Source organism: Diplotaxodon limnothrissa, linkage group LG17, assembly GCF_057381915.1.
Source record: "Diplotaxodon limnothrissa isolate DT_005_m linkage group LG17, D_limnothrissa_male_GT1.1, whole genome shotgun sequence".
Classification (NCBI taxonomy): domain Eukaryota; kingdom Metazoa; phylum Chordata; class Actinopteri; order Cichliformes; family Cichlidae; genus Diplotaxodon; species Diplotaxodon limnothrissa.
Window position 1 is genome coordinate 2,979,944 of NC_140612.1, and position 25,660 is coordinate 3,005,603.

At 42.0% G+C, this 25,660-nt stretch overlaps 1 protein-coding gene across 2 annotated transcripts; it reads right to left on the reverse strand.

Annotated features, from left to right (window-relative positions):
* Positions 1-661: 661 nt before the first annotated feature.
* On the reverse strand, positions 662-23,866 carry nap1l1 (nucleosome assembly protein 1-like 1). Of its 2 annotated transcripts, XM_085375433.1 has the most exons (16): positions 23,769-23,866; positions 19,961-19,999; positions 18,831-18,919; positions 15,990-16,092; positions 13,668-13,809; positions 11,256-11,336; positions 10,760-10,888; positions 10,534-10,605; positions 10,319-10,458; positions 9,705-9,850; positions 9,584-9,603; positions 8,975-9,097; positions 8,815-8,847; positions 8,678-8,728; positions 5,157-5,193; positions 662-2,488 (listed from the first exon to the last, which is right to left on the reverse strand). In XM_085375433.1, the coding sequence occupies exons 2-15, from the start codon at positions 19,975-19,977 to the stop codon at positions 5,188-5,190; spliced, it is 1,152 nt and encodes a 383-aa protein (XP_085231559.1). In that variant the 5' UTR covers positions 19,978-19,999; positions 23,769-23,866; the 3' UTR covers positions 662-2,488; positions 5,157-5,187. The 2 variants fall into 2 exon arrangements, with proteins under 2 accessions (XP_085231559.1, XP_085231557.1); XM_085375431.1 differs by lacking the exon at positions 5,157-5,193.
* Positions 23,867-25,660: the final 1,794 nt, after the last annotated feature.

Sequence of the window (25,660 nt, forward strand, 5' to 3'; positions counted from 1 at the left end):
ACTGCGCCATCTGCTGGAACAAGCACTTCATAGGCCACATTCCCAGTGTAGTTTGAAAAGTAATTTCTGGGGCTTGTGTTTTTTTTTTTTTTATTCAGTGTGTTTTGTTGGTAATCATAATGAGTGGGTTATTTATAACACAAAGAAATCACCTGCTTTTCAAGTATGATGGCTTCATTATAACCAGTCCAGTTCTTTTTTGGTCCCTTAAATGACATTTATAAAACTGCTGTGATATTTGTTATTCAGAATTTCTGACACTCTTGGCCAAATCTGTTTTGACAAAAGACATTTTTTCATGTCAATGAGACTTTAACAGGATAAATGAAGGAAATACAAGTCACTTTCCCAAAGAACAGGTATATTCAAGGCAGTAAATGAAGCCGACTCACGTGCATAAGACAGTTTAAATTGGAACGCTTATTTTAAACACAACACTTTGTCAGGACCATTTGTGATATTTTATGATGCACGACTACAAGTTTAAAAATAAGTGTCAGGGCATGCAAATATACTTTGATGGCAACCTAATAACCATGCTGTAGTTTCCGGGTGATAACAAGCAAAGCATTGTGTTGATGTGACAGATTGAAATATTCTACAAACAAAAACTTGATGGGGAGGAGAGAGAGAAAAAGTCAGCCATCACATACATGTTTAACCAATTTATTCATGAACATACACGTACAGTTATTGAGTACATTAGTATTTTGTAGCATAGCATTTTGCCTTGACAACAGCTGCTCAGAAGGACGCCCCCACAGAAATCCAGTCAGTCCATTTCCAATGAACATGATCTGGACACTCCCTGCAAAATGCCAAGTACCCTGGATCTCCACAGTGGACATGATGATGCCCCAATGACAACCAACAGATGGCTGTTCTCACAACCGAGGGGAGAGAAGGGGGGGGGGGAGAGACGCTAAAGGACTGGGGGGAGCAAGGCTGCTGTTACATTTCAGTTCCTCTCCTGGCTTTAAGTATTGCTCCGACAACCTTTTCCAAGGCATTCTGGGTAACAAAGGAAGCAGGTTTGGGTGGGCAGGGTGGTGGGTCATGAGCCAACACAATGGCCTTATCACACTCCCCCATTTCTTTCACAGTGATAAAAATGAACCGTGACCTCAGCTACTGGGCTCAGGTTCACATGCGACATGAATTGGTTACATGATGGGGGTGAACAAACCGAAGAGGGAAAAAGTGAGGTGAGCCCAATCTTGACACTCCACCCCTCCCCTTGTCATCCACCGTGCTACATCTGCCCAACACTGTTCCTATAAAGCTTCCCTGAATGGGACTAGTGTGCCTCCCTCGACAACAACGGTAATGCACTTTAAACCAAATAGCACAACTTGAACTCTGCAGAGCGGGGCTACAGCAGCACCCCCTCTCACATCCCCCCAGGTATGGGGTGGGAGGAGTCAAAGGGCTGCTCACATTGAATAATTGGACAGGACACCACTGGTACACCACACAAGTAACAAAGTGCTATAGAAAAAGACGACAGCCACACTACTGCGAGCCTTCGAGGAGCCTGAAGCGTGAGGTTACTACGCCATCCTGACAAACTGTCTCACCCCACCTTCCAGAGTTTTCTTAAGATAAGGAATGTTCGAGAGTCAGCTGTAGAGAGCCACAGGAGCGAAGAAGTCACTGCAAACGTCAGTTTTGATATCATTTTAACAGTCCGTCCGGAGGAAGAATGGCAGACTCTTTAAGAGGTTCACTAATGGGGCCAGCCAGTCCGTTTACCGGAATGTTTAAGCGGAAAGCAGTGGAGCACAGGTGGCACAGGAATTCCCAAAGAAATTGTGGGGGAGTGGGAAAAAGAAAAGTCAGGTGAGGGGGTGGCAACTGTGGATCCCACAGAATAAACTGGACTGGACACTCAGGTGCAGCTAACACATCCATCCTGTCTGGAAATGCTACAGTGCTTTGTGAGTTCTCTTTTAAGTGCTCAAGTCCCCGCTAAGAGTTTAGAAAACAAAAGCTAAAATAAATCACTGGGACAACCTGGAATTTAGCTTGGAGGAGAGGATATATAGATTGGTGTCGCCGCAATGCCAGTCTAAACCACAGCTGTTGTCTAAGAGCAAATACAACAAAAGACTTCACAAGAACCCAAACTAGTTTAGCAGTGAAGAAACAAGTTCATGCTTTTTGAGGGAGGTTATCTTCCTGCAGTCTAACTATTGTACAGAGAAGGAAGAGAGGGGAAAACAGGTCTAGTAAAATACTATGTATATCGAGCCACACTGCTCCCAGTATATTACCATGAGTTTTTGTAACAAAAATCTTGAAACCTTTTTTTCTCCAAGTTCTCTACCAAGAAAAATACAAAACATTATAAGGCGGTAAGTAACTATTTTTTTATTTTTTTTATTTATATATTTCTTCTTTTGAGAAGCTGTTACAGTGCAGTTGATCCTCGAGGCAGCCGGGTCAGGCTTCACTGCTGCTTGCACTCAGCTGGGGGGGCTGCATCCTTCTGTAAGAAACAGGATGGTGGGTGTTAAGATGAAGGCCGCTCCATACGGACTCATTCAAACGGCACGTACGCAGTCACGCCACTCCACCACTCAAGCAGCTACAAACTCAAACTTCTCACCTCAGCTATTTTTAAATGCAACAGAAATGACAAGGATGTGATGACTGACACATTCACATTAGACAGACAGCAGTATGAAAATACTTTTTGTTAAACAGTATTGATGCAAATAAACATCAGGCCAGGGATTCTTTAGGGTGCTGGTGAGACCATTTGAAAGTGACATGACTTTCAGAGGATCGAGTGCACTCCCGTGGGAAGCTCCAGCAGCAGGTTAGCTTAGCAGTAGGCTGGCTCTGCTAAGCTAACATTTTTTTCTAATTATCATATGCAACTTGTGACCTTTAAGTGCTTCATATAAATCTTTCCCCATATGTCTTTGTATCAGCATGAGGCAAAATAGTGACAAACCTTAGATGGCCATTTCAAGTTTTTCTTCTGGAGTGTAAGTGTAAGAGCACTCATGATGAAAGCTAAGCTGACCACAGGTGTGAGGGAGATAAAGTGCTTAAATGGATAAAATAAAGCCCGATGTGGATGGCTTGGAGTTTTATAGTGCCCTGAGCGAGCTGTAGGTATTGCAAGTTTCTTTTACACAGCTAGGAGGTTCCTGTCATTTTTACTTTACTGCAGTCGTGACTGGGAAACTTCAGGGGGCTGTGCGCTCATGTCTGAGTAAGGACCACTTCCCCACCCACCAGCCTCTACTGCACAAAAACCATCAGCTGCCAGCATCCCCAACATGCCAGCCTAACATGCTAGTTTCAGCAATATTACGGTTCCTGCTTTAACGCACATTAGTTGGCATCTACCAGGAGCATGTCAATCTTATGCAACTCTTAAAGCACCCTCAGACATCTTTCAGCACTCGCATGTTACTAAGCACTTCAGAAATCAGTGTGAAGGGTTTCCAACATCATAGAATACACTTTGATTCTCTTATTGTCAGCTGTGCCAAAGGATTAAAGGATTATTCTGTTCCATTTATCAGCACATTCATCCAGTAAACACATTTCTACTCGTCTACTTGATGCATTCTGAGCAACCAGGAATGACAGGTAAAGGTAATTCCTCATGAGATAAACAGTTTGCTCATTTTTCTGAGACTTAAATGTTGCCGTTTGAGAACGCCGAAATGTATCTTGGTGCCTTAGGAAATGACAACTTTCAGATCTCTCTGAAACATTAACGACATGATAGATCTCATTTTAAGACGAGCTGGTGGATCTTCTTGATGGGGTGTGTCAACAGAACAATCTGCTGTCCTCAGTTTGACTTATGGTGAGGAAAGAAACTCGCTTAGTAATCTTCAACAAATGCAGACAAATACTGGAGTTTCGAGGCCTCCATCACTGTGTGAGATAATCTCATAATGAGTCCTGTGGAGGACAAAATAATAATGATTGTTCACTAAAACAAAAAAAAGAAATCAGACATTTCTGTGTAACTTGTTGATTAGAGGCTGATATACCAACATCCAACCAGCTAACTGCCAGAGATTCAGTGACTGAAAATTTAGCTTCAGAATCTCCGCTGGTTAATTAAATTAACAATGGCTGGGGTATATATTTTTTTAAACCAGCAAAGTTGAATAATGGGACTCCGTATCCACAGTACAAACTTGGGAGAGACCCAAACATCTGCCATAGGAGCCCATTTTCCATTAGCCCTTTCAAAATAACAAATGTCGACACTTTAAACATAAACTCAAGGACTTCAGATCAAATCAATTAGCTGCCAAATAAATGAAACACTGGGGCAACTTAAGGTTTAAAACCACACAGAGGATCATTAAGCCCCCGGCACACTCAGGGTGGGACATCCTTGGACATTACACACTTGCAGAGGTGATGATGGCACGCTGCAGCTGTTCAAGGCTGCTCTTCATGGCCTGATGCCACACATTACTACAGAGTGAGGTCGTTGCTGCCACCGTTCAACACATGTGGCTTTTAATGAGCGACTCAAAGTACACATTCAAAAAACGAATGCCCTGTCTGTAACCAACACCACTGCTGCAGCATCTGAGCTTCTTTCTCCATATACTACCAGAACTCCAGTTTCTAATGGATCGTAACAGGCCCTTTAGAATTAAAAGCACTTTTGGGGACATTTGAGAGCCATTTAACCAGACATTAAGACATCACAGCAGCCCTGTATTGGGGGCATGTAGATGAACAGAGGTCATGAAGGAAAACAAAGGACGTTCATGGACGAACAGACCAATGACATTTAAATGGGAACTCACACATAAACAAAAAGGACATTTTTGCCAAACAAATCATCACCCTGATGAACTAGCCTGTGTTTGTGCATGGGAAGAGTTCAACATGGTGGGGACAAAACAAAGAAGGTTGGGCTCGCTTCAACATACAGAAATGATACAGGTGCAAATGCAGAGCTCTAATATGGGTTAAACTTCATGAAAGAAAAAATAAAAAAGCCAAACCAGTGAGTTAGTAAGTCAGGATAGTGTTAACACAGCAGCCGAGGAAGGGTGGAGAGAGACAAAGATGGAAAAGCCATAACCCAAAATCAAAAGGTGTGGGGGTGGAGGGTGGTGGGGGTGTGATGGTGGAAAAGCTGACAATTAATGAGCTGTACCTACCAGGATAGGGTTATTTTTCTACAGTCACCACTTAAACCTAGTGAGGAAAAATTTAAAGAGTAGCTGACAAAATATGCCAAAGTGACAGGTGATGAAGACACATCAATGAATAGGAGGAAAAAAAAGAAAAAGCCAAACTCGCAGAATACAGAATGTCAGATGTTTTAGTTGAGCAAAGCAGCAGCAGAGCTCATGCTTGTTTACATGCTGTGGTGTCAAACTCAGCTTCTTCAGTTTGGTGTAATTCAAAGTTACTAGTCTCAGGCCAAATGAGTCAACACGCAAGGTCATGCAGGTAACCCCTCAAAAACCCAACCGTACAAATATGACTACCTACAAAAGGACACTTTGAGTCCATTGATCACAGACGTTCATGCATCTTGCTGCCGTTTCCAGTGCTTTTGTTTACTCAGTTTTTTCCAGCTGCATTACCTTCATCAAGAAGGATGCAGAGAATCTCAGTGAACAAAGAGCCCCGCAGGAGACAACCTGTTATTTTGTGTCTCGGGGGGACTAGGCCAAATCTCATCAGATTTGCACTTCATTTGGTGTGTGCATGCCCACTTCTATTCAAATGGTTAAAGATGGGCACAGAATTTCTGGCCCATTAAAAGCTGCTGACCATGACGGGTGGTTCAAGCAATGTTAAACTGATAAATACTGTATAATGTTGTCTTTACATTCCATGCATTTTCAAGTTTATTTCTAATGCAGTGAATGTTTGCTGACAGGTGATGAAGGACCCCTGGCTCTCAGTCACAATACTTTACAAAGTGGTCTGGCTCATTGAGTAACCTGCTGAGTAACCATAATGTAGTAAAGATACATAGTAGTAATTGGACTGTCACAATAAACACAGCTGGTGTGTTCAGGTTACAGTAAATTTGGAATCCTGGGACGTAGGCAGCCTCGGCAGCTCTGGGTGAGGGGGGAGAAAAGCACCTACTTTAACTTGATTGATGACTTTAATATTGCAGTCATTTGTGACTTAAATTAATGTTTTATATCCAGTCTAAGGTTTAGACCAGGGGTCGGCAACCTTTCTGATGGCGAGTGCCATTTAAAAATTCCTCAGAAGTCAGTGTGCCATATGATTGCATTAAGAATAAATTTAATAACACTCTATGAAGTTACACAATAAAAACAAAAAAAGACACTTTTTATCCATAACAGCAAATGAACTGTACAACAGAAAATACAAACGCTATTTATGGTCTCCTCACAACAACAAGAAAAATAAACTGGGCCAATTTGGCATGTTTGTTAATACAGAGACATGTTAATGTGATCTCTGGTCTCCCACTCAGACACACAGGTCTCCGGGTGTCCAGCGGACAGCTACCTGAGGACACTCATGTGAGAGAAAATCTGCTCACACAGATATGTAGAGCCAAATACTGTCAATAAGGCCTCTGCAATGTTCTGAAGACAGTTAAGCTTGTCAGGTAGTGATGTCCAGCAGGTAAACATGCAGCTCCATGAACACGCACAGCTGTGGATTCCAGCTGCTTCGATGTTGCATTAACTGGCATTACCTCAGCCAGTTAATGCGAGACAAATCCAGCTGCTCATTAAAGATTTCTGGTTTGTTCAGAAAAGAAAACATTGGTCCAAACGCCTGAAAGTCCCAAAAATGCATTGTGTCTCGAGTCTACGGATGTATCCGTGTATCTCCGTGGTGCTGATGCTGTGCTGAGCGGACAGCTCCTGAAGCTTTTGAAGTGTCGGAATGTGGAAAGCTAACAACGTCCCTCTAAGTTATTTTTAGCCAAATACAAGTTGAATCTGGTAGTTGGGGTTGTTAGCTAAGATACCGTCATTAAGAAGCGACACAACTAATGTGTCTATGCGAGCTAATTTGCGATGTGCCCCGCTGGCCCAGCCATTTATTTTTTGATGCACCTTCTCAGATTAATTCACTGCGTGTCGTGCTCAGGGCTGGACTGGGACAAAAACACAGCCCAGGCTTGACTAAAGACCGGCCCACCAGGTATTAAAGCCATAAAGCCTTTGAATGAAAACAAATGCTGCTGTGACAGTGATGTACAGTCTTGTTGGTATATGTATGATTTCTATACATTTTACATCAGATAAACACTTTGGTTGTAAGCTTCAGATAATTATTTAATAACAGCGAGACATTTTAAATGAGAATAAGAAAGTATTTCTTTGTGCCCCCCTTTCCCTGTTAATGCCCTACCTGCCCCCTGGCAAAACTTTCCTAGATCCGCCCCTGCACAGTTACCAGCTGTCAGCTACTTAGAAAGGGATCCTGGTGTTATTTAGCTCTCAGAAACAGCTCATAACTTCAACTCATTCATGAGAGAGAATGAGAGAAGAAGCAGCTGAAGCGTAACGACAGAATAAATCCAGCTTTGTGTCTTTTTCATTGTAGCTGAAGTCCGGGACAAACTGCGTCTCTTCTCAGCTCAACACGAAACGCATAATAATTTCTCTGAATGCAGGACGATTCTGTCTTTTTACGGGACGGTTGGCAACTCTACTAACTAACCTTATGAATAAAATAAAGTTCACTATCAGTAACATCACAGCACCCACCCAGCTGTATAGAAACTCCATCATGCTAGCTAGCACGCAGTACGAGTTATTGTAACTGACTGTAAAAAGTCAGCACAACAAAAATAAACTGCACCTAAACTTGGTTTATATCTGACCCAGATAGACTGCAGGTCATAATTTCAGTTCACCTGACACTCAGACCGGCGGCCGCCTCGGGTCTCTCCTCCTCCTGCCTCTCCTTCCCTCATCCACCTGCTGGCCTCCACCAAAAATCTGGCCAGTCCAGCTATGGTCGTGCCATCAGTAAACCCTTCGCGTGCCGTGCCTAGGGTTGCCGACCCCTGGTTTAGACTAAGATTGACGTGGTTTCCAGATGAATTTGTTCATTAGGTGATGAAGTAAAGATAAATGAATGAAGATAAATTGCTTACTGGCAGATAGATTTTGATACGTTTCTGGGCAGTTACCATAAAATGAGGTAAAATCGTGTCCAAATGTGGCAGAAAGCCTATTGGCTAAAATTCTGTACAAACTTGAAGGACTTTTTTTTTTCCTTGTGTCCTTTTGTTTCTGGCATACTGTATCTGTGTTACTTTAGCTTTAACAACAACAACATGCAGCATTCAAATTTCAACAACTTGTAAAAGTCAAGCGGAAAATGGAGCGCTGAAAAGACAAAATATCAACTGGATGCATTTTCTGTCTTAACCAGAGAACCAAACCAAGGTCACAACAGAACAGAAGCTGAAGCAAATTAAAGCTGGTGTAAAATGAGATGCATTTGTTGACAGTATGTATTCTGTATGTTGAAATCAGCTGTTCTCCACCTGCAGCTCAGGATCCTCAGGTGACAGAAAATTATGCAGAAAGATTCTGAACGCAGTGACTCGTGAAGCTATCCATCGCCTTAAGTAAGAAAATCCTGAGCCATCAAAGTTGAGAACTGCTGAGTAAGGTCTTTTCTCACAGCACCAGAGATCTTTACAGACATGTTCTCTCACCTTGGGATCATAGTCGGGGTCGTTCTCCTCGTCAGCCTCCTCTTCACCTTCCTGAACACACAGCACAGGGCAACTTCAGTCTACAACTTCCAAAATGTAAGCTTTAGTGGCCTGTGGTAGTTTTTTGGTGGTTTTACCTCATCATCTGCCTCCTCTCCCTCTTCATCATACTGTAAAAGAAAAACATTTGTTAAGAGCCAGGATCATGCCAAATTAAAATGCTTATCTAAGTTGAATTAATTCTTACAACTCAATCACTTTGTAACCCCACCCAAGATATCAAATGCCCACACTCACATCATCGTCATCATCCTCTATGGCCTCTCCTGTGAAATACAGCACCGCTCGGGGTACGATACGTTCGCGGATGAAGTGGCCAATTTCAAAGTCAGCAGCCAGAATGGCTTCCGAATCCTCATCCTGAAATCAGACAGTTTATTCATGCATTTCCTGAACAAAGTGAGAAAGCAACCAGAGCTGCCCCTGATTCAGCATTTCTATACAAATGGCATCTGAAGTGCGTTTCCTCCTTGGAGGGAAGAATGGGTACAAAACTGATTACAAATCCTCTGGCCTGTCAGGCACTAAGGTTTGCCTTTAAGATGTGCCAAGATGCAGCTGGAGTTAGTGTGTGATAAAATTTGAATTTTGTCAAAATCAAAAGTTGAGAAAACAGTTTGTTGCCAAACTGTAGTGGCTTTGCTTCTAGTATTACTCAATATTAAGATTCACAGACCAGCCCCTCTGGCAACCTTGACTGTAGTTACTTATCTGGGTCACCAAATCATGTTTTTAAGTCACTACATGATGTTTGAGGTTAATGGAAGTGTGCGTCTCATATAAAGAAGTTCAAGTTAATATCAAAAGACATCCCAGGTGAAATGGTATGTAAAAGCACCAACTTACCAACTCGCCATTTTCTGGGACTGCAAAGAAAGCACAGATCAAAATGAAACAATGCAAACAAACTCAGACTGGAGCAAACTCTGTATAGCAACGGTCAACTTCTCTGCCATGTCACTCTTACCCTCTGGTGGGGTGAAGAAGTTGAAAAAGGAGTCGTTGGGGACCGTTTTGGTGACCGTCCTGACCGTGCCACGGCCCTTGTGCTTTTGTTTCTTTTTGATTGTTTTCAATGTGACGTTCTTGCCCTTTGTCCATTCAATCGTGCAGCTGTTGTCAAAAACAAGGAGCAATGGAAACAAGGTCAGGAGGCAGCATTTGAAGTGTCAAATCTAAAAAACATCTGGGATGTACGAATTATCCAGTAAGGACTTTCAATTATCCTCTGCCTCTCTGGTTGGAGAGCAATACTGGTGGCCACCAGTGCTCACCCACAACCTCCAAGTTAATACGAGTTTGGTATACATTTGATTTATAAATTGTGACCTCGAGGTCACAGAGTTCAGACTCATCTCAGATATTTGGTCGGTGCACCTATGGTATGACTTTCAAAGTCCTATGTCAGTTCACAAGCTGCCACGTTGCCCACTCAACAGCACCACTCCATCAGCCTGTGACAGCTGAGGTGCAAAACTGAAGAAATGATAAGCTCTTTGGCAGCATTTCATTATGTGCATCAAAAGTTGCTTAGAAAACAAAAACCTGAAAAGAAAAAAAAAAAGAATCGCCGACACTCACCCTGTGCAGCTCATGATCTCTGGCCCATCGAAGGAGAAGGGGTCGTTCTCATCGGGCTCTGACCTCATCTTGTAGGTTTTTGTCAACACTGTGTTTGTGAAGAAGTCGTTTGGCTCAAACTGGAACTCTAATGTGAAGCTCTGGTGAACACAAGAGGCTGATGAGCAAACAGTCAGACTGGTTTTAGCCATTTAAAGTATGAGAAGCACACTTACCATTGGCTGTCCTGGATCTGAGAATTTTACTTTAATGTCTTGTAAATGCTTAAGGATGGGTTCATCATGTTCCTGAGGGGAGGGAAGAAGTGGTTTAGAAGCAAACACAGAAAACCACACGAGCCAGCCTATACAGCTATTGGCCAGGAGGTGGAAGCAAACCCTGATTATTGAATTAGAGAAGTAGTCGCTGTCTGTGACCCATTTTCTGTGTGCGTAAACATACCTGCAGCATGTCACTGAGCAGATCCACATTTTTGAAAACCGTTAACCAGAATTCAGGAATGCCTTTGGGGTCTTCTTTTTCCTCATCCTTCTTCTCTTCCTCCAACTTGGCCTTCTCCTTCATCTCATCCTGGTTAAAAGAGGTTTTCTTTTAAGTATTTGTATGTGTGTTTGGTGAATAAACAAACCAAAACATTTTATGCCCCGTCCACATATACAACCACACAGCACTGAACAGTAATGACCAAAAGGGGATGTTAAAAAAAACAAAACAAAACAAAAAAAAAAAAACCTAGCTTCACATGCAGCACCATAGTACAGATTTAATCCACTCTGAAAAGCAGTTGTCTGAAATCAGTGATGGTTGGATGCTGTGCTGTCACTTTGGGAAGACAATTTGGTCCACGTATGAAATGTGAAAGCAGAAAAATGCAGAAAGCCAAGTATTTGTACAGTAAGCATGCAGGTGTATTTGTCATTTGTCCCTGCTTACGTACCGTCAGCTCTTCCTCTTCATCCGCTTTCCATTCACATTCCTCATCTGTGGGCTCATAAGCTGCTTTCACTATGTCACTTCTCTGTGAGGAAACGAGAGAACCATCTGAATTACATATTTACACATGCATTTATTTTATACTGCAAGTTATACCACAGCAAATCAGTTCTTACAAAATAAACAAATCCTGCATTCTGTGAGTTGTATGAGAACAAGCGATCTCTGGATTCAAATGGCAAAGTAGTCATTTCAAACAGTGTTACTTTACAGGAAAAGGTGCCTTTAACACTGCATTAGTGACATCAGAAACACCCAGAACAGCAGCTTGAAAGCAGTCCTCACTGCAAAGGTGAAGGATCGTGCTAGGGCTGCCCAATTAATCGAATTTTAATCACGATTACGATCTGGGCTTTTAACGATCATTAAAAATGACTGAGCCGATTATTAGCCCCTCCCTCATTTATCCGCAACACCTTAAAGGCCGGTCCGTGAAAATATTGTCGGGCATAAACCGTCCGTGGCGCAAAAAAGGGTGGAGACTGCTGATTAAGAGGACCCGAGGGAAGCTCGGAAAGCTAAGCAGAAGTTATTTGGAGAGTGACTGCCGTTGGTTGAAAAGAGTTAAAAAAAAAAAAAAAAAAAAACTTCAGTGGTGTTGCACACTATTTTATATTATTTTTTTAAAGTCATTGTTAACCCTTTAAAGCCGGTCAGAGCAGCACGCTCCGTTTTGCGTAACTATTTTTAAATCCCTGTAGAACCTGAACCGTGTAAGCTAGCGCAATAATTTGTTTTGCATATGAAACCGGAGGAGTTGTACTTACATCTGATGCCATCAGCTTGTCCTCGGTCACAGTTTCGTTCCACATATAGCTTTGCAAAAACTGCATAAAAAGCTCTTGCAGGAACAAAAGCATAATATTCCAGAAACACGCTTTGCCGTTCCTATCAGCTGTTCGTAACACTTCCCACAGTGAAATGATGCACATGCTGTTTTCTTTGCAAATTTGCATCATAGGATTGTTTTTTGTTTTTCCTGCAGTATATAAAAATTGCTGTATCTCCAAAATAAAACTATGAAGACACTCAAAGTAAATTTCCCGTGGTGGGAAACTATTTTTTGCAACTTTATTGTATTTAAAGTTTTGAGGGATAAACCTCTTAAATTTCTCCAAGTAGAAATATATGTAAACAAAACAAAAGCAATTTTCAATTTTTTTTAGTTTATTGCACTTTTTTGCAATTTATGTAATTACTATGGACTTAATGCATACATATTATTAAAATATGGGCTATAACAGTTGTATTGATGTATAGCAACTTGAAATGCTCCCACAAATGGCACTACAGCATGTAAAAAAAATAAATAAAAATAATATAAGCTCTGGTGGACTTGGTTCTATAGTAGGTCTTAAAGGGTTAAATAAATATCGTCAAATAATCGTGATCTCAATTTCAGTGAAAATAATCGTGATTATCATTTTTGCCATAATCGAGCAGCCCTAGATCGTGCACTTATGTTACACGCAGTACAACAGTGTGATCCAAATCCATAAAGGGGCTTTTTACAACCTCTTCTTTCATCACCTTCTGATGCAACACAAAGCAAACCTTTCAACACAAGTCAGCTTAAAGCATTTACTTGACTATCAGTTAACATTTAAGAGGAACTATTTTTATAGTTGAGAAAACAACTCATTTCATTTCCCAGAAAAATTCTGGTCCCAGATTATCAAAGGTTTGCAGCATATCTGAGAAAAGCTGCTTTCTTGGCTCCACCACAGATGGAAGAATGATGAAAGAGCTATGGTTACTATAGATACACTGACACACATGGAGTGTGCTCAAACAGCAGACCAGAGCCATACGTTTTCTATGCAAGCTCCAAGTTCCCTGAGCTGCTTCTAAATCCTGATGTAGCTTCACAGATTCAAGAAAGTGTGCACTCGAGACAAATGACGCTCAAGGAGAAAGCGTCAAACACATCAGTATCAATGCAGGTCTAAACCTACTCATGTCCAGTTACAACGTGAGAGCTGCAAGTCTTGTTCAAATCGAGCGCTTTGGCCCTCAGGAAGCGCTCAGCAGATTCTTGTATTTAATCAATGTTTAGGTAAATGTATATGCAACCTGTAGGCTTATGAGAGTTTCTTCTGAAGAGCAGAATTTGTGATTCAACCGTTCTTCAAAAAAACAAAAATAAATAAATACATTCTAAAAAGAGTTTTTAAATTGTCATTTATGTCCTAAGTCTCTGTAAAGGAAAGAGCCATACAAAATTAGGCTTCTGGTCTTACTGTGAGTGACTAAAGAGTGGCTGCATCACACTGGAACACATAATACGCAGTAAGTTTTACTTTGTGGTGACAAACCATGACTTCTTTACAAAGCATACACAAGACCAAAAACATACTTTGTCGAAGAGGGGCTGGTAGAGGGCAGCATACTTTCTTTCCAGCTCATGTACTTCCTCGTAGAACTTCGCTTCAATGTGGGCACATTTGACCTGCAGGTTCTTGAGAGCATTGACACGTCTCTTTACGACCTTTGGTAAACTGAGGGAGGACACATGAACAGAAGACATGAGGACAATCCTGGTTATTGAAAAGTAATATTTAAACTCCAAATAAAAAATGTAAGTATAAATATATATATACTTGATTGTCATTCGTTTTCTAGCCCTTACAAAAAAAATTTAAGTCACAGGGGGGAAAAAGTGATTGAGGCAAAGAGCGGCCCCCTCTTCAGAAGTTAATCTGCAGAGAGCTTTAGAGAATGGCAACAAAGTGCAGACATACTCTCCCCAGAGGATCCATAGTGAGTCAGGATGGCCTTCCAAGAAAACATTTTAAAAACAGTAAAAAAAACTATGCTGAGAACTGCTTTTATTCAGATTTGCTTCATTTAACACCAGCGTCGGTTTCTTTTGCAGATTTACTTGGTGGACACTTGGGGAACTTGTGGCCTGGGTCTTGCTGTAGATGAGAGAGGGGTTCCTCCTCATGTCTTACAAGGTCACTTCCATGTTTGCTTTTAATGACAGACAGTTTATATTTTTAAAACGCAAACTGAAATGAATATGAAACCATTTCATCACATCCATGCTTCTCATTTCCAACTCATCGCAGACTTATTTTGTAGGATGCTACCGATTCCATTCAGCTAGCTTTCAATATAGTGCATTTATCTGATGGTGGAATAAATTCTCCTGTAATGCAAATCTGCTCTTTCTGCTTGTTCTTTCACATCAGACCCCATGTTTCTGCTTTTGAAGGTGCACATCTCTGCGGTCCCATTTGGACACCCTGCAACTTTAACATCCTAATTACATCTTTAGAATCTGTTGAATGATCAGTTAACCAGACTCAGAAGTGCAGAGAGACTGCACCCAGTCAAGTTTCTCTGCAGTGTGGTAAATTAGAGATGCCTGCACTAGTCTGGCAGGGGAATGCGTGTTTGAGTCCCAAGTGCTGGGATGCAACCGGTGAGTTTGGTGGTGACTGCCAAACACTTGACATGTTGATTAAAGAGCTGCTTGCTGATGGTTTTGCTGAAGAGAGGAGCAGTGGGTGGCTCAGCCCTGTAGCCAAGATGCACAGCGACGCTCACAACCTAGCATCTCAGAAGCCCCAACCACTGACTGAACTGTCGCCGTTTCAGCAAGCATCCTTCAGTGTGGTTTTTGTTAAAAGTATCTCCTCCACTTGGATTGTTTTCGTTTTAACTATGACTCACGTCAGCTGCGATTACATTTCCTGGACTCAGGCAACAAATTGATCCATGTTAACTCAAGTGACTACACAAAATAAAGTCTTTGTGCAGCTATTCGCCCACTAAAGCAGCCCTCATTATTTACAACTGATGCCAGTACTATGCCCTGAAATGCGGTGCCCCACTGTCCTTTTTCCACAACATCATTGTATGCATTTATTTTAAAGGCTCTCTGGTATGCTGTTTTATGAAGGACACCAGGTGCTCACAGCCACTTACACTGAGAAAGCAGAGCTAGACTTTGGATTTTGCATTTTAAAACGAACAGACAATTTTGTCTTGTTTGAACTTCTGTTTAATGTTTCACTGCCTACAGTCTGGAAGTGGTCTGTAAGACATTAAATGGGTTTTCCTATTACCATACATCTCACCTTTATGTGCCTCAGCATACCTAATTTAAAACCAGCTGTCCTTACAAAGTGATGTTTGAAACTCAACATGCGTTCTTCCTTCATCGCATCCGAGACGATAATAGCTGACCTCGCCAGGGGCTGAGGCTTCCCACTTCAATGTAAGAAGCCCACCTGCTTCACACTGAAACCCGGTTGTATTTCTTGAGCCATGTAGTGTCACACCGGTAGATGCTCATCAACTCATGACTCGCTGGTTTTGACTGCACCGTTGGTGTTGACCTCAACTTCAAAGTCATTTGCATTTCTACTCAACAAGGTGTCGTCACCATTTCAGATACTCATCAGTATGCTGAAGCATGTAGATTGTAGGTGGATGTTTTTGATTGTCTATTTGCAAGGAAGTGATTGCTGTAACTGATGGAAAGCCCACAGCAACAGTTGCCAACAGCCAGACTTAAAAAAAAAAAAAGCAGGATCTACTGAACAAAATTTAGTGAATACCACTCTTGCATAAAAACCTTAATATAAAAACAAAAACAAAGTCTGTACATTATTCTCAATTCAGAGCTGCCTGTGTGCTGCTCAGGCAAGACAAATGAGCCATCCCTCACCTCTCCATGTACCCTGATGGTGAGCCATTCAAACCATCCAGCCTCTCCTGCAGCGCAGCCAGGATCTGTGGATTCTGCATCATCTGGACAGTCAGCTGACGAGCTGAAGAGAAACATACAGTGAAAAGAAATCTATGAGCAGAACTTGAGCATCATCTCAGAACTGATGTTGAGCGGGATTCACTTAAAACTACACTCAAATATACTGATTTATAATTGAAACCCAAATCAGGAGCTGCACAATAACAATTTCACGATTGTTTTTGTAACCATTCCATCACTGCTCGGTGGAGTGCTCTTAAGTACTTTGCTTGTTGTATGCTTTAAAGTGTGGAAACAGAGGTTGATGTCTGGTTATGTGCATTATGAATGTTGCATATACATATATGCTCAGCAGTCAAAGAGTGCTCTTTGTGCAGCCAGACAGGTGACAGATGGTACAACCCAAGTGTCCGACACATTGCTCACACCTATCAAAGCTCAGTCAGATTGCTGCTGGCAGGTGAGAAGATTAAAAAGACTGGAAGTCACTTTTCTCTGCTGGCACATCCTGGACATTTTCCTTGTGTTACAAGCCAAAAATCAGCGAGCTGTCTGGGATGCTGCACCGAGTCAAATAAATAAGCTTCTCTGAATTTAGACAAAATCAGCTCCTTAAGCAGATGCTTTAATGTAGAATTCTGTAGTAGACCAAAAACACAAGAAGGGGGCTGTTATGAAGTGACAAAACAAATGTTGCTCCCCTTGTGACAAGGGGTCACCACAGCAGGCAGCGCCACATGTTTTTATTTGGTATAGTTTAACCCTGGATAACCTTTCTGAAGAAACCTGAAAGTGGATTTGTGTCTCTGACTGAAACTGAACCACTGAGCTGTGTGTAAACCACCACATTAGATTGTTTTAGAGAAGCATCACTACACCTTTACAAACTGATCCCCCTGTAGTCTTCAACTGTTACATTTGAGGTTTTAAAGCTATACACACTTAAACCGGGTCACTGAGGGGGATTTGAATTATGTTAAAACCCATTTGCAGCACTGTCAGAATTAAGTTAACTAGCAGCTGTAGCACATTCCTCAAGTTATGTAAATGCAGGGGCAAGTTGAGCAACTATAACTGCCCATGTTGTTAAACTGACACCAAAAAAAACAAAAAACAAAACCTCAAGTCAAAGTCTATCGGCTCAGCTTACTGGAACGACTGTAGGTAGGGCTGCTCGATATAACGATATATATCGGATGACGATATAAAAACATCTATCGTTTCATTTTACGCTATCGTTTGTTTCGTGGTGTTGCAAAATAAACTGTTTACGGTAATGTTTTTTCATGGTTCTGATGTCCCTGTAGTGGCTGTATTCATTTCTTAAAGTTCTCTCTTTCTCTTATATTTAATATAACCACACAGATGGACAAGCGCCTGTTTTTATGCATCGTCGATGCAACAACGACGGTAACACCATCGCATGTCCGCTTGTTTATTTTCCACATAAACCTTTCACAATAAAGCTCAAGATCCTGTTGAGACTTTTCAAAATAAACTGAATCACGTGAAAGATGCAGAATGTTTACGGATGAGAAGTAAAAAAAGAGCCGCCAGGTGCTAAAAAATAAACCTTAGACTCAAACGTTAGAACAGGCTTCTCCCCGCAGCACGCCGTGTAATAAATACTCACAAAGAAAACGGCGCCGTTACAACTCATGTCTAAAAATGTATCGTTTCATGCATCGGCTAAAACACTCGACTCCAGCTACGCGCAGCTGGAAACACTTCACGCAAGTCGAGCTGCCCGAGATTCACAGAATTTACAGAAAATGTTACATTTTTGTGATTTATATCGTTATCGGACGACAGATGTTTTATATCGGGAGATGAGATTTTGGTCATATCGCACAACTGTAGTAGTAACTGAATTTCAACCAAGGTGCCGCTACTACACAACCAGCAATAAAAACTTGTTTTTAATCATTACCAAATCTACCAACCACAGGAACTGCTCTATAGTGCATCCACACACTACAGAAACTGTACTACACCACAGTACCTGTGCAACTGAAGCTACAGCATTACTGAAACCCTACAATAAAGCAGAGGAGTATCTGCAGGGCGTGGGGTGCTTCATGTAATTAATAGATTTACATTCATCTCAAACATCAGTTAAAAATCTCAAATGTTCAGAGCTTGTGATTCCCAAGTTACAGGTGTTCCACAACAGCCCTCATGTGTGAAATCTCAAAAGATTTCTTAATGAGGGTCTACACTGCATGTTAACGCCAGCAGGCTGCAACCATGTATTACTCATGCATTTATAATCCTCCCCCAGCTTCTAGGTCTTGTGTACAGACTTCCTTAAAGTGTGGCCGCTGTGACAGATCAGACGTAGGCAGCCAGAATCAGTCTTCTTTCAAGTCTGGCTTTTAAAACACTGCTCAAACTAGCTATAAAAAGATAGGCCCAAGCAGCAATCTATATCTAGCCACAATAAGCCGGGAGTAGGCCAATATGTGAGGAGTCGTCAGAACCATTGAGGATCAAAGAATACATAAACAGCATCGAGATCCCAAAATAAAACGGATCAGTGCTCCCAGCTCTCAACTGTTAAGTCTATTATGCTGTATTCAAGTTTATGTGCCACTTTGTTCACCCACTGATACTGAGTGTTTGAATTGCCATCTTCTCAATGTTATCACTTGGCTATTGATATTCCTTTGGCACTGGCTAAATAGCTTTTTTTGAGGGGGGGCACATGTGACCCCACATTCCCCCACTTCTACATTTCACCTAAACCACAGAATATGCGCAATTCAACTCTAGACTGTAAGTATACTGAGACTGCCTTACCTTTGCTGTTTTCATCTTCTCCCGTCTCCTCCTCTTCCACTTCCTCAACATCCTCCATATCTGCTGGGTCCATCTCAGCCTGATCTTTGCTGCTCAAAGAGAGAGGGGAAGGACAGAGGGTGGAAATGTTAGCCAAAACAAAGCAGTACTTATGAAGGAACATTTAAGATTGGCCAAACACTCCTGCCATCTTTTGGCTGATCACTGACCACTATGCCAGCCACATGTGGCAGTAATAGCATGACTAACAATGAAGAGCCAACTGCCATGCTGACACACCTTGCCCAAGATCATCCTGATACTGAGTGAGGGCCAGCAGTGATGCGGTGCAGCTCGAAAAATTCACTAGTAAACAAAACTGGAGTCTGCCTTTACCCATGATGCTGCTCAAAGCAGTGAAACATGATGCCCAACTTCAAGATGCAGCACTATCACAGTTCAATACCGAACATAACACAGCTTCACTAGCCCGTCTCATCCTTCCATCAGGCTGCAGACTATTGTGAAAAATCAATGCCCAAGAGTGGAAGAATTTAAGAGTCAAAGAGACAGCTTCCATCCGATTGGGCCATTGTTACAGAGCCATACATGTTTTAAAGGTGGCCTGTAAAACACTCATTTAAAGGGGGAAAAAAAGTAACCCTAGGTGTTGGAGAGGTGTGTGGAGGAGCTCCTACTGCACTGCACCCTTAGATTTAACCTGAGGGGCACTTTCTGAATCTGAAAACTCAGTACCAGAAACTGCAGTTCCTCCAATGACCACATGAAGCTGGCTCCAAAAACAAGTCCAACTACTGTAGGCTTCATGTTAAAAAGTCCCATTTCATATCATAATGAGTGTGCAACTATAAATCACTGCCTCTTTTGCAACAACGACACAGGAATTTTAGAATAAAAGGCTGGGGTGTGGATGCTTTGACAGGTGTCCCACCTGCAGCAAACCCTTTGTCAGGCTTTACCGCAACTAATCTGGACCTCTCCATGGTTCTGCTTTTGGTATATTCAAGGTTTACCTTATAAGCACAAAAAATGTCACCTTCAACTTAGAAAAGAAAAAAAAAAACAAAAAACGAGTTGACAGAGAGGCCCAATGTTTAATTTTAGTTATCAACACCACATAATGTACTTACTTGTCGATGTCTGCCATATTAACCGAGTCTCAAGTGATGCTAGAAAGAAAGAACAGAACCAGTTAGCTTAGAAATCCTGGATTACATGTTATTGTTACCAGAGGGGTGCACTACACAGGCTTTTTGCAAAATTGTTCAGCCTAAAGGCAAAGCTGCATCTATCCTAACCAGGTTAGGAGATGGCAACTTATTAACACAACCTGCTCAAAATGACTAGTTTCAGTTTAAAAACTGGCTGCAAGAGCCAGAGTAAATCATTTAATGACAATAGAAATTTCATACGCACAAAGGTGTAGTGCAATTTGTATAAGTACCAGAGGGCACCGAAGACACATGCATGAGGTTACGCATGATTGAGCTAGAGCACACTTTATGTTATGCAACTTCTGTTCTCACAGTGGAAAGTTCAGGAGTAATGACCACAACCAAAATGCGGCTCTTATCAGTAGTTCATCCGTCTGTTGAGCCTCATCTCTACCTTTACACATCTTTTTCTAGTAAGCAGTTAAAGGGTGAATACCACCACTCTGAACAATTTTATGTAATATACTTAAAAACAAAAAGCCTGGCATGTCCACTAATATTAAGAACTTGCAGAAAGGAAAGGTATCTGCGGGGGCATTGAGGATATTAATGTGCATTCATGTTTTTAATTAGTACACTAAGATTTCTGTTGAACACCGTTTACAACCAACTTCTAAGCTAATATAAAGATACTGGTTTAAATTTAACAGTCCTTCATTGTGTTGTTAAACAGCTACTGGAATGTTACTGAGCACCTCCACAGTAAAAAAAATAAATAGAAAAATTTCTGCAATAAGCGCCCCACAATGTTGTTAGAGAACGCTAATAATAAACCACAAAAACTCGAGTTACTTCATATCAAGTCCCTTTCCCTTCTTATTACCACAAAACTAAAATGATATAGTTTTTATTGTATAATTTTAAAAATGTAAAACTGCAGCCTCACCATTTTGATGCAAATGAAACTAAACTGGCTGTATAAGTAATGCTACTCCTGAAAATAGTGCACACACAGCACTACCCTCCACTCCAGAGGAAATGCATGAAAAATGCATATAAAAGGAACCCTTTACTAAACTTTACTAATCTCTAATAACACGCCCATCCCCAAATAATTTAGTAAATAAATAATTAACTTCTTTTTCCAAAGAATTTTTATTAAACACTCAGGATTTGTCTAAATCCATCACATGCTTATTTTAAGAGTCCCATCCCAGTCTACATGGGATCAACCCTGGCTGTTAGTCAGTCACCCCCTTGCCACTCAGCCAAGGCCACCTTCCCCTGAGAGACTGATTAGGGTGGCGGGTCCTTGATGCAATTCAGTTGCCTCTCCCTACAGACATATTCCAACTCCACCAGCTGGGAGTTTAGCTGCTTGACAGCAGTCCCTTTTCTACTCCTGTAGCCTGGTACAGTTTGGTTTAGCACTACAGGAACCAGTTCTCCACCAGCTCTAGGATGAGACTTGCATGCAATTGCTGCTAAAACCCATAAAGGATGGACCCGAGACTCACTGAAGAGGCAGCTGAGTGCCATGGAGGAACACATGAGCCAAAGTATTTTTTTCCCCATTAAGAAAAAAAAAAAAACAATTATTCAATTTTTTAAAAGTCTAATGGACTTTGACTACCACTATTTTATCATGACAATGTTACAAGACACATTTTATATGAATCATCACTGACCTAGCAACACATGAATGACACGACGGCATTTCAGCAGAGTGCAGATGATGGTAAAAGGTCCATAATCCTTTTCCTGACTGCCATGTTCTTGCTGCTGTCCCAACTCATTAACTACATTCAACTGTCATCCCAGGGGCAAATCTGTCCCTTGTTAGCCTGTAACACTAGCAGCTGCAGGGCTTCAAGAACTAAAGCCCAGGAGCTTATAATCTATTACACTTAACTTTTGACAAATTAGAATCGAAACCAAAAATCTATGTAGGTCTTTCAACAGAGCAAGGAAATTATTTCAACAAAGCAGCATATCATAACTGTTTATCTCAGGTGGGCTATATTCAGCCGATACGCCAAGATTATTCAGCTGCAGAGCTGATGTGACACTTTTAGTTTGGAAAAGTCACATGACAGATCAATGTGTTTCTTCCCTCTTGCAGAGGATAACTGATTTAGGGAGAAGCCTGCCTTGTTGGCTGGTTTGTGACTTTAATTACATCCCATTTCTCAAATGAAACCTGCAGTCTGCCACTTTTGGAATAGCAAGAAACGTTTTTAGGCTTTCACTTTTTAAGTTTACACTGACAAATGAATAAATCTGAAAGTGTCTAGGAATAATAAAAGCACATGTGCTTTGTTACTCTAGGATGACACCCACCATCCCTACCACCTCTCTATTTCTCCAAATTATTGATAAGTACTGGAGAAAGCTCTTAGGACAAAAAAAGAAAAGAAAAAAAACTTCCACTGTGCAGAATGAGATGACAGTGTTTTTAGTTGGGGTAGTTGACTTATAATGCACGAAACAAAGACTTGGGTATATTACGCACAGGATAATACCAGCCTGGAGCATTTTCTATCAAATTGCCCAGGCCAACCTGCGTCAATATCAACAGCATGCCTCATTGTTTAAGTCCCTAAAATACCTCAACTTGTTTTTTCATTGTGAAAAGTGATAACAACATCAGCGCTTCCAGAGCTATATGTGGCGATTCATTTGAACAAAAAAGATTTAAGCTGCTCCCACTTTGTATGGTGTGTAATTGCCATTAAAAAAGAAAAAAAAGACAACTTAAACCCACCTACGTCTTCCCTAGAGAAGACTAATTGCAACACGGAGCAGCTAATTGATTACATTCTCCTAAAACCATCAAACTGGCCCAAAGACAGACCCTTACTCAAGATAGCCATTTCTTCTATCCCTGCCCAGCGACCACGTGTTGCATGCTGAAGTCATGTCGACCCATTCATGACTAACAAAAAGCCCCGGGTGGATGCCTGCCTGCTGAAACCACATTTCGGCTTCATTTGGCAGCCAACCTCTTGAAACGTTTACTCATTTTACCCACATAAAACAAGCCGGACTCCGGCTAGTGTACAGACCAACTTTAGCCGGCCTGCCTCAGTCTAGTATCAAAGAGCTCTTGTGTGTGCGCTGCTAGTTAAAGCTAGCTTGCGTGCTGCTAGCTCGATGCGCACTACTCGGGGAGAGCAAGTGGGAGGAACAGCTTCGACAGACACGGTGCTGTAACTAGAAAATATGGGCCAGTTAGGAAGTGGTGTCAACGCTCCAGCACCCCGTTTTAACCAGCTTCCCCTTATGTAATAGAACCGACTATCCAATTCAACCAAACGCCGCGTGCCGTTATCAGTAAAGCTCAGTCTCGTGAACAGTCCCCCGTCCCCCTCCATCTCCACCCACCCATCCTCCACAAAAATAAAAATAAGGTCAAGTCCAAAATTACAAGAAAGGAGACACGTGTCAACAAATGTCGAAAAACGCCGACAAGTGCCGGACTTAGCCAGCGTTTTGTCCTCTCTGCGAATGCAATGACTGGTCAAACAGTCCGGTGGAAGCGGACGAACATAAACGCTGTTTTATTGTTTTTTTTTCCCAAATCGCGTGTAACGTTAACACACATCATGGTGGAGCCAGTCTCAATGGCTGCTGCCACTGTCTGACTTGACTAGCATTAGCAAAAGCAGCGCTGTCACCCTCTTGCCACCGTTCGCTCATACAGTGGGACTGAAATTCAACTTCGGGGACGACGACCAAGTTTGGGGCGTTAGCGCCGAAGCCATTCCCAACTCCCGTCTCTTACCTTCGCTGTCTAGCCGGAGGCTGGTTTGGTTAGCGGCGCTACGCAGTGAAGCGGTCTCGGGGAAGAAAGAGACTCCGCTCCGATGGCGGTAAAAGGGAGAGAGATCCCGCCGCCTGCGCTCATATACATCCGACGTCATCACGTAAACCGGCAATCACCGAGGCAACGCTGTGCATGGGAGGGGCGGCGGTGAGGTTGCCCCTAGGGGGGGAAAGCAGAGGATGAGGAAACATCGTTCCAGTCCTCCTTATAGTCTTCTAATCATCTGGTTGCTGCTCTTCATCACCTCATTCATTCATTATCGTCACAACTCTCTCTTAATCAGCGTCTTAAACTTCTTCACCATGTCATTTCCAGTCATTATCTTATACCACGATTGTCATGATCGCAGCTACCAGCTCCATTGCCTTCATCGTGCAAGCAGTCGTCTTCATCATCACTGCCTGGGGAACTGATTACACTCATCATCAAATCAAATCAAAATTTATTTATATAGCACATATTAAAAACAACAGTGTTGACCATAGTGCTTCACTGTCAATAAAAACATGAGACAGTTAAAACAAACAATAGAAGAGGACAACAAACAATAGGTAACAGCGCAACAAGCTAAAACAGCCAACTAGACAGAATCAAAAGCCAAAGTAAAAAAATAAGTTTTAAGACGTAATTTAAAAGACTGGATAGACTCGGCAGTGCGAATATGAACGGGGAGGTTATTCCAGAGTCTGGGTGCCACGGACGTCATGGACGTTGTGACGCTCGTCCTTTTGCCATAATCTTCATTCTCAGTTTCCCCAGCAAGATTCGTGCTCCCCCTGTTATTAGCATCAAAATCACCATGTCTTCACCAGCATCCCCAGCCACTTTGACTACAACAAACCACACTTTGGGACCTTTTGTTGGCGGTATCTATTTTAGTCATAAAAACTCTCAGACTTCAATGCTAATGTGTGTTTCAGCTGTTCTAGCTATGTTTTAGCTTTTCTGTGAAGCACTTTGTGGTTTTTATCTTGAAAGGTGTTATGCAAATAAAATGTTACTTACTTTTTACTTTACTTACATGGTGACCCAACAACGTACTCACACTTTATGGTGGTTTGCTTAAAAATGAACTGTGTGTACACCGCTGTTACACTGAACAATAGCACACCCAAAAAAGTTTTTTTTATAGATTGAGGACTTAAAATCTGAGATAGGTAATGGTTAGCAATGGTTAGCACTCTTGCCTGGCAGCAAGTAGGTGCTGGGTTCAAATCCACCATCTGGCCAGGGCCTTCCTGTGTGGAGTTTGCATGTTCCCCTTTGTCTGTGTGAGTTCTCCCTCTGGGTGCTCTGGTTCCTCCCACAGTCTAAAGGCATGCAGTTAGTGGGGTTAGGTCGAGTGGTGATTCTGTCCATCAATGTCCCACCATATAAGCGAAAATTTATCAGGTGGTTTTTGAGGGAAAGTGTATGCCGCCGGTTAAAAAAAATAGCCTACACACATTTGAGTGATGACATATCTCAAAACAGAGACAGCCGGATAGAAAACCTCTTCCTAGTGACCCGGAATGAAGCCAGAAGCAAAGACTGGAAGGATTTCACTGTGATTCATCCATCAGGCAGCACCGGACTCAGTGTTACTAACACCAGGCACACTGCTTGGCTTCTACCCTCCTCTGAGCAATACCTGGCACCAGCCCAGAGGTCGGATCTCTCTCATTCCACACTTTCCCAGAAGACAAAGCCTTCCCACATGTGTCTTTGATGGCACAAAACTCAAAAGTGAATATTTCCCTGAGTCATGCCAGCCAGAAGCACAGGAACAGAAAGCAGATAAAAACAGTGAGAGGAATTGTTTTCCAGCTTTCACATTATAGGTCCACGTGAGAGCTGCCAGGTAAACCCCA

Bases quoted from the DNA above. Each gene is read 5' to 3' on its own strand.
- nap1l1 (XM_085375431.1), bottom strand. The intron at 10,889-11,255 runs GTACGTAAGCAG...TCTTTTAACCAG, and splicing joins ATGAAGAGGAAGAGCTGACG to GATGAGATGAAGGAGAAGGC. The intron at 8,848-8,974 runs GTGAGTGTGGGC...TTTCTTTTACAG, and splicing joins TAGAGGATGATGACGATGAT to TATGATGAAGAGGGAGAGGA.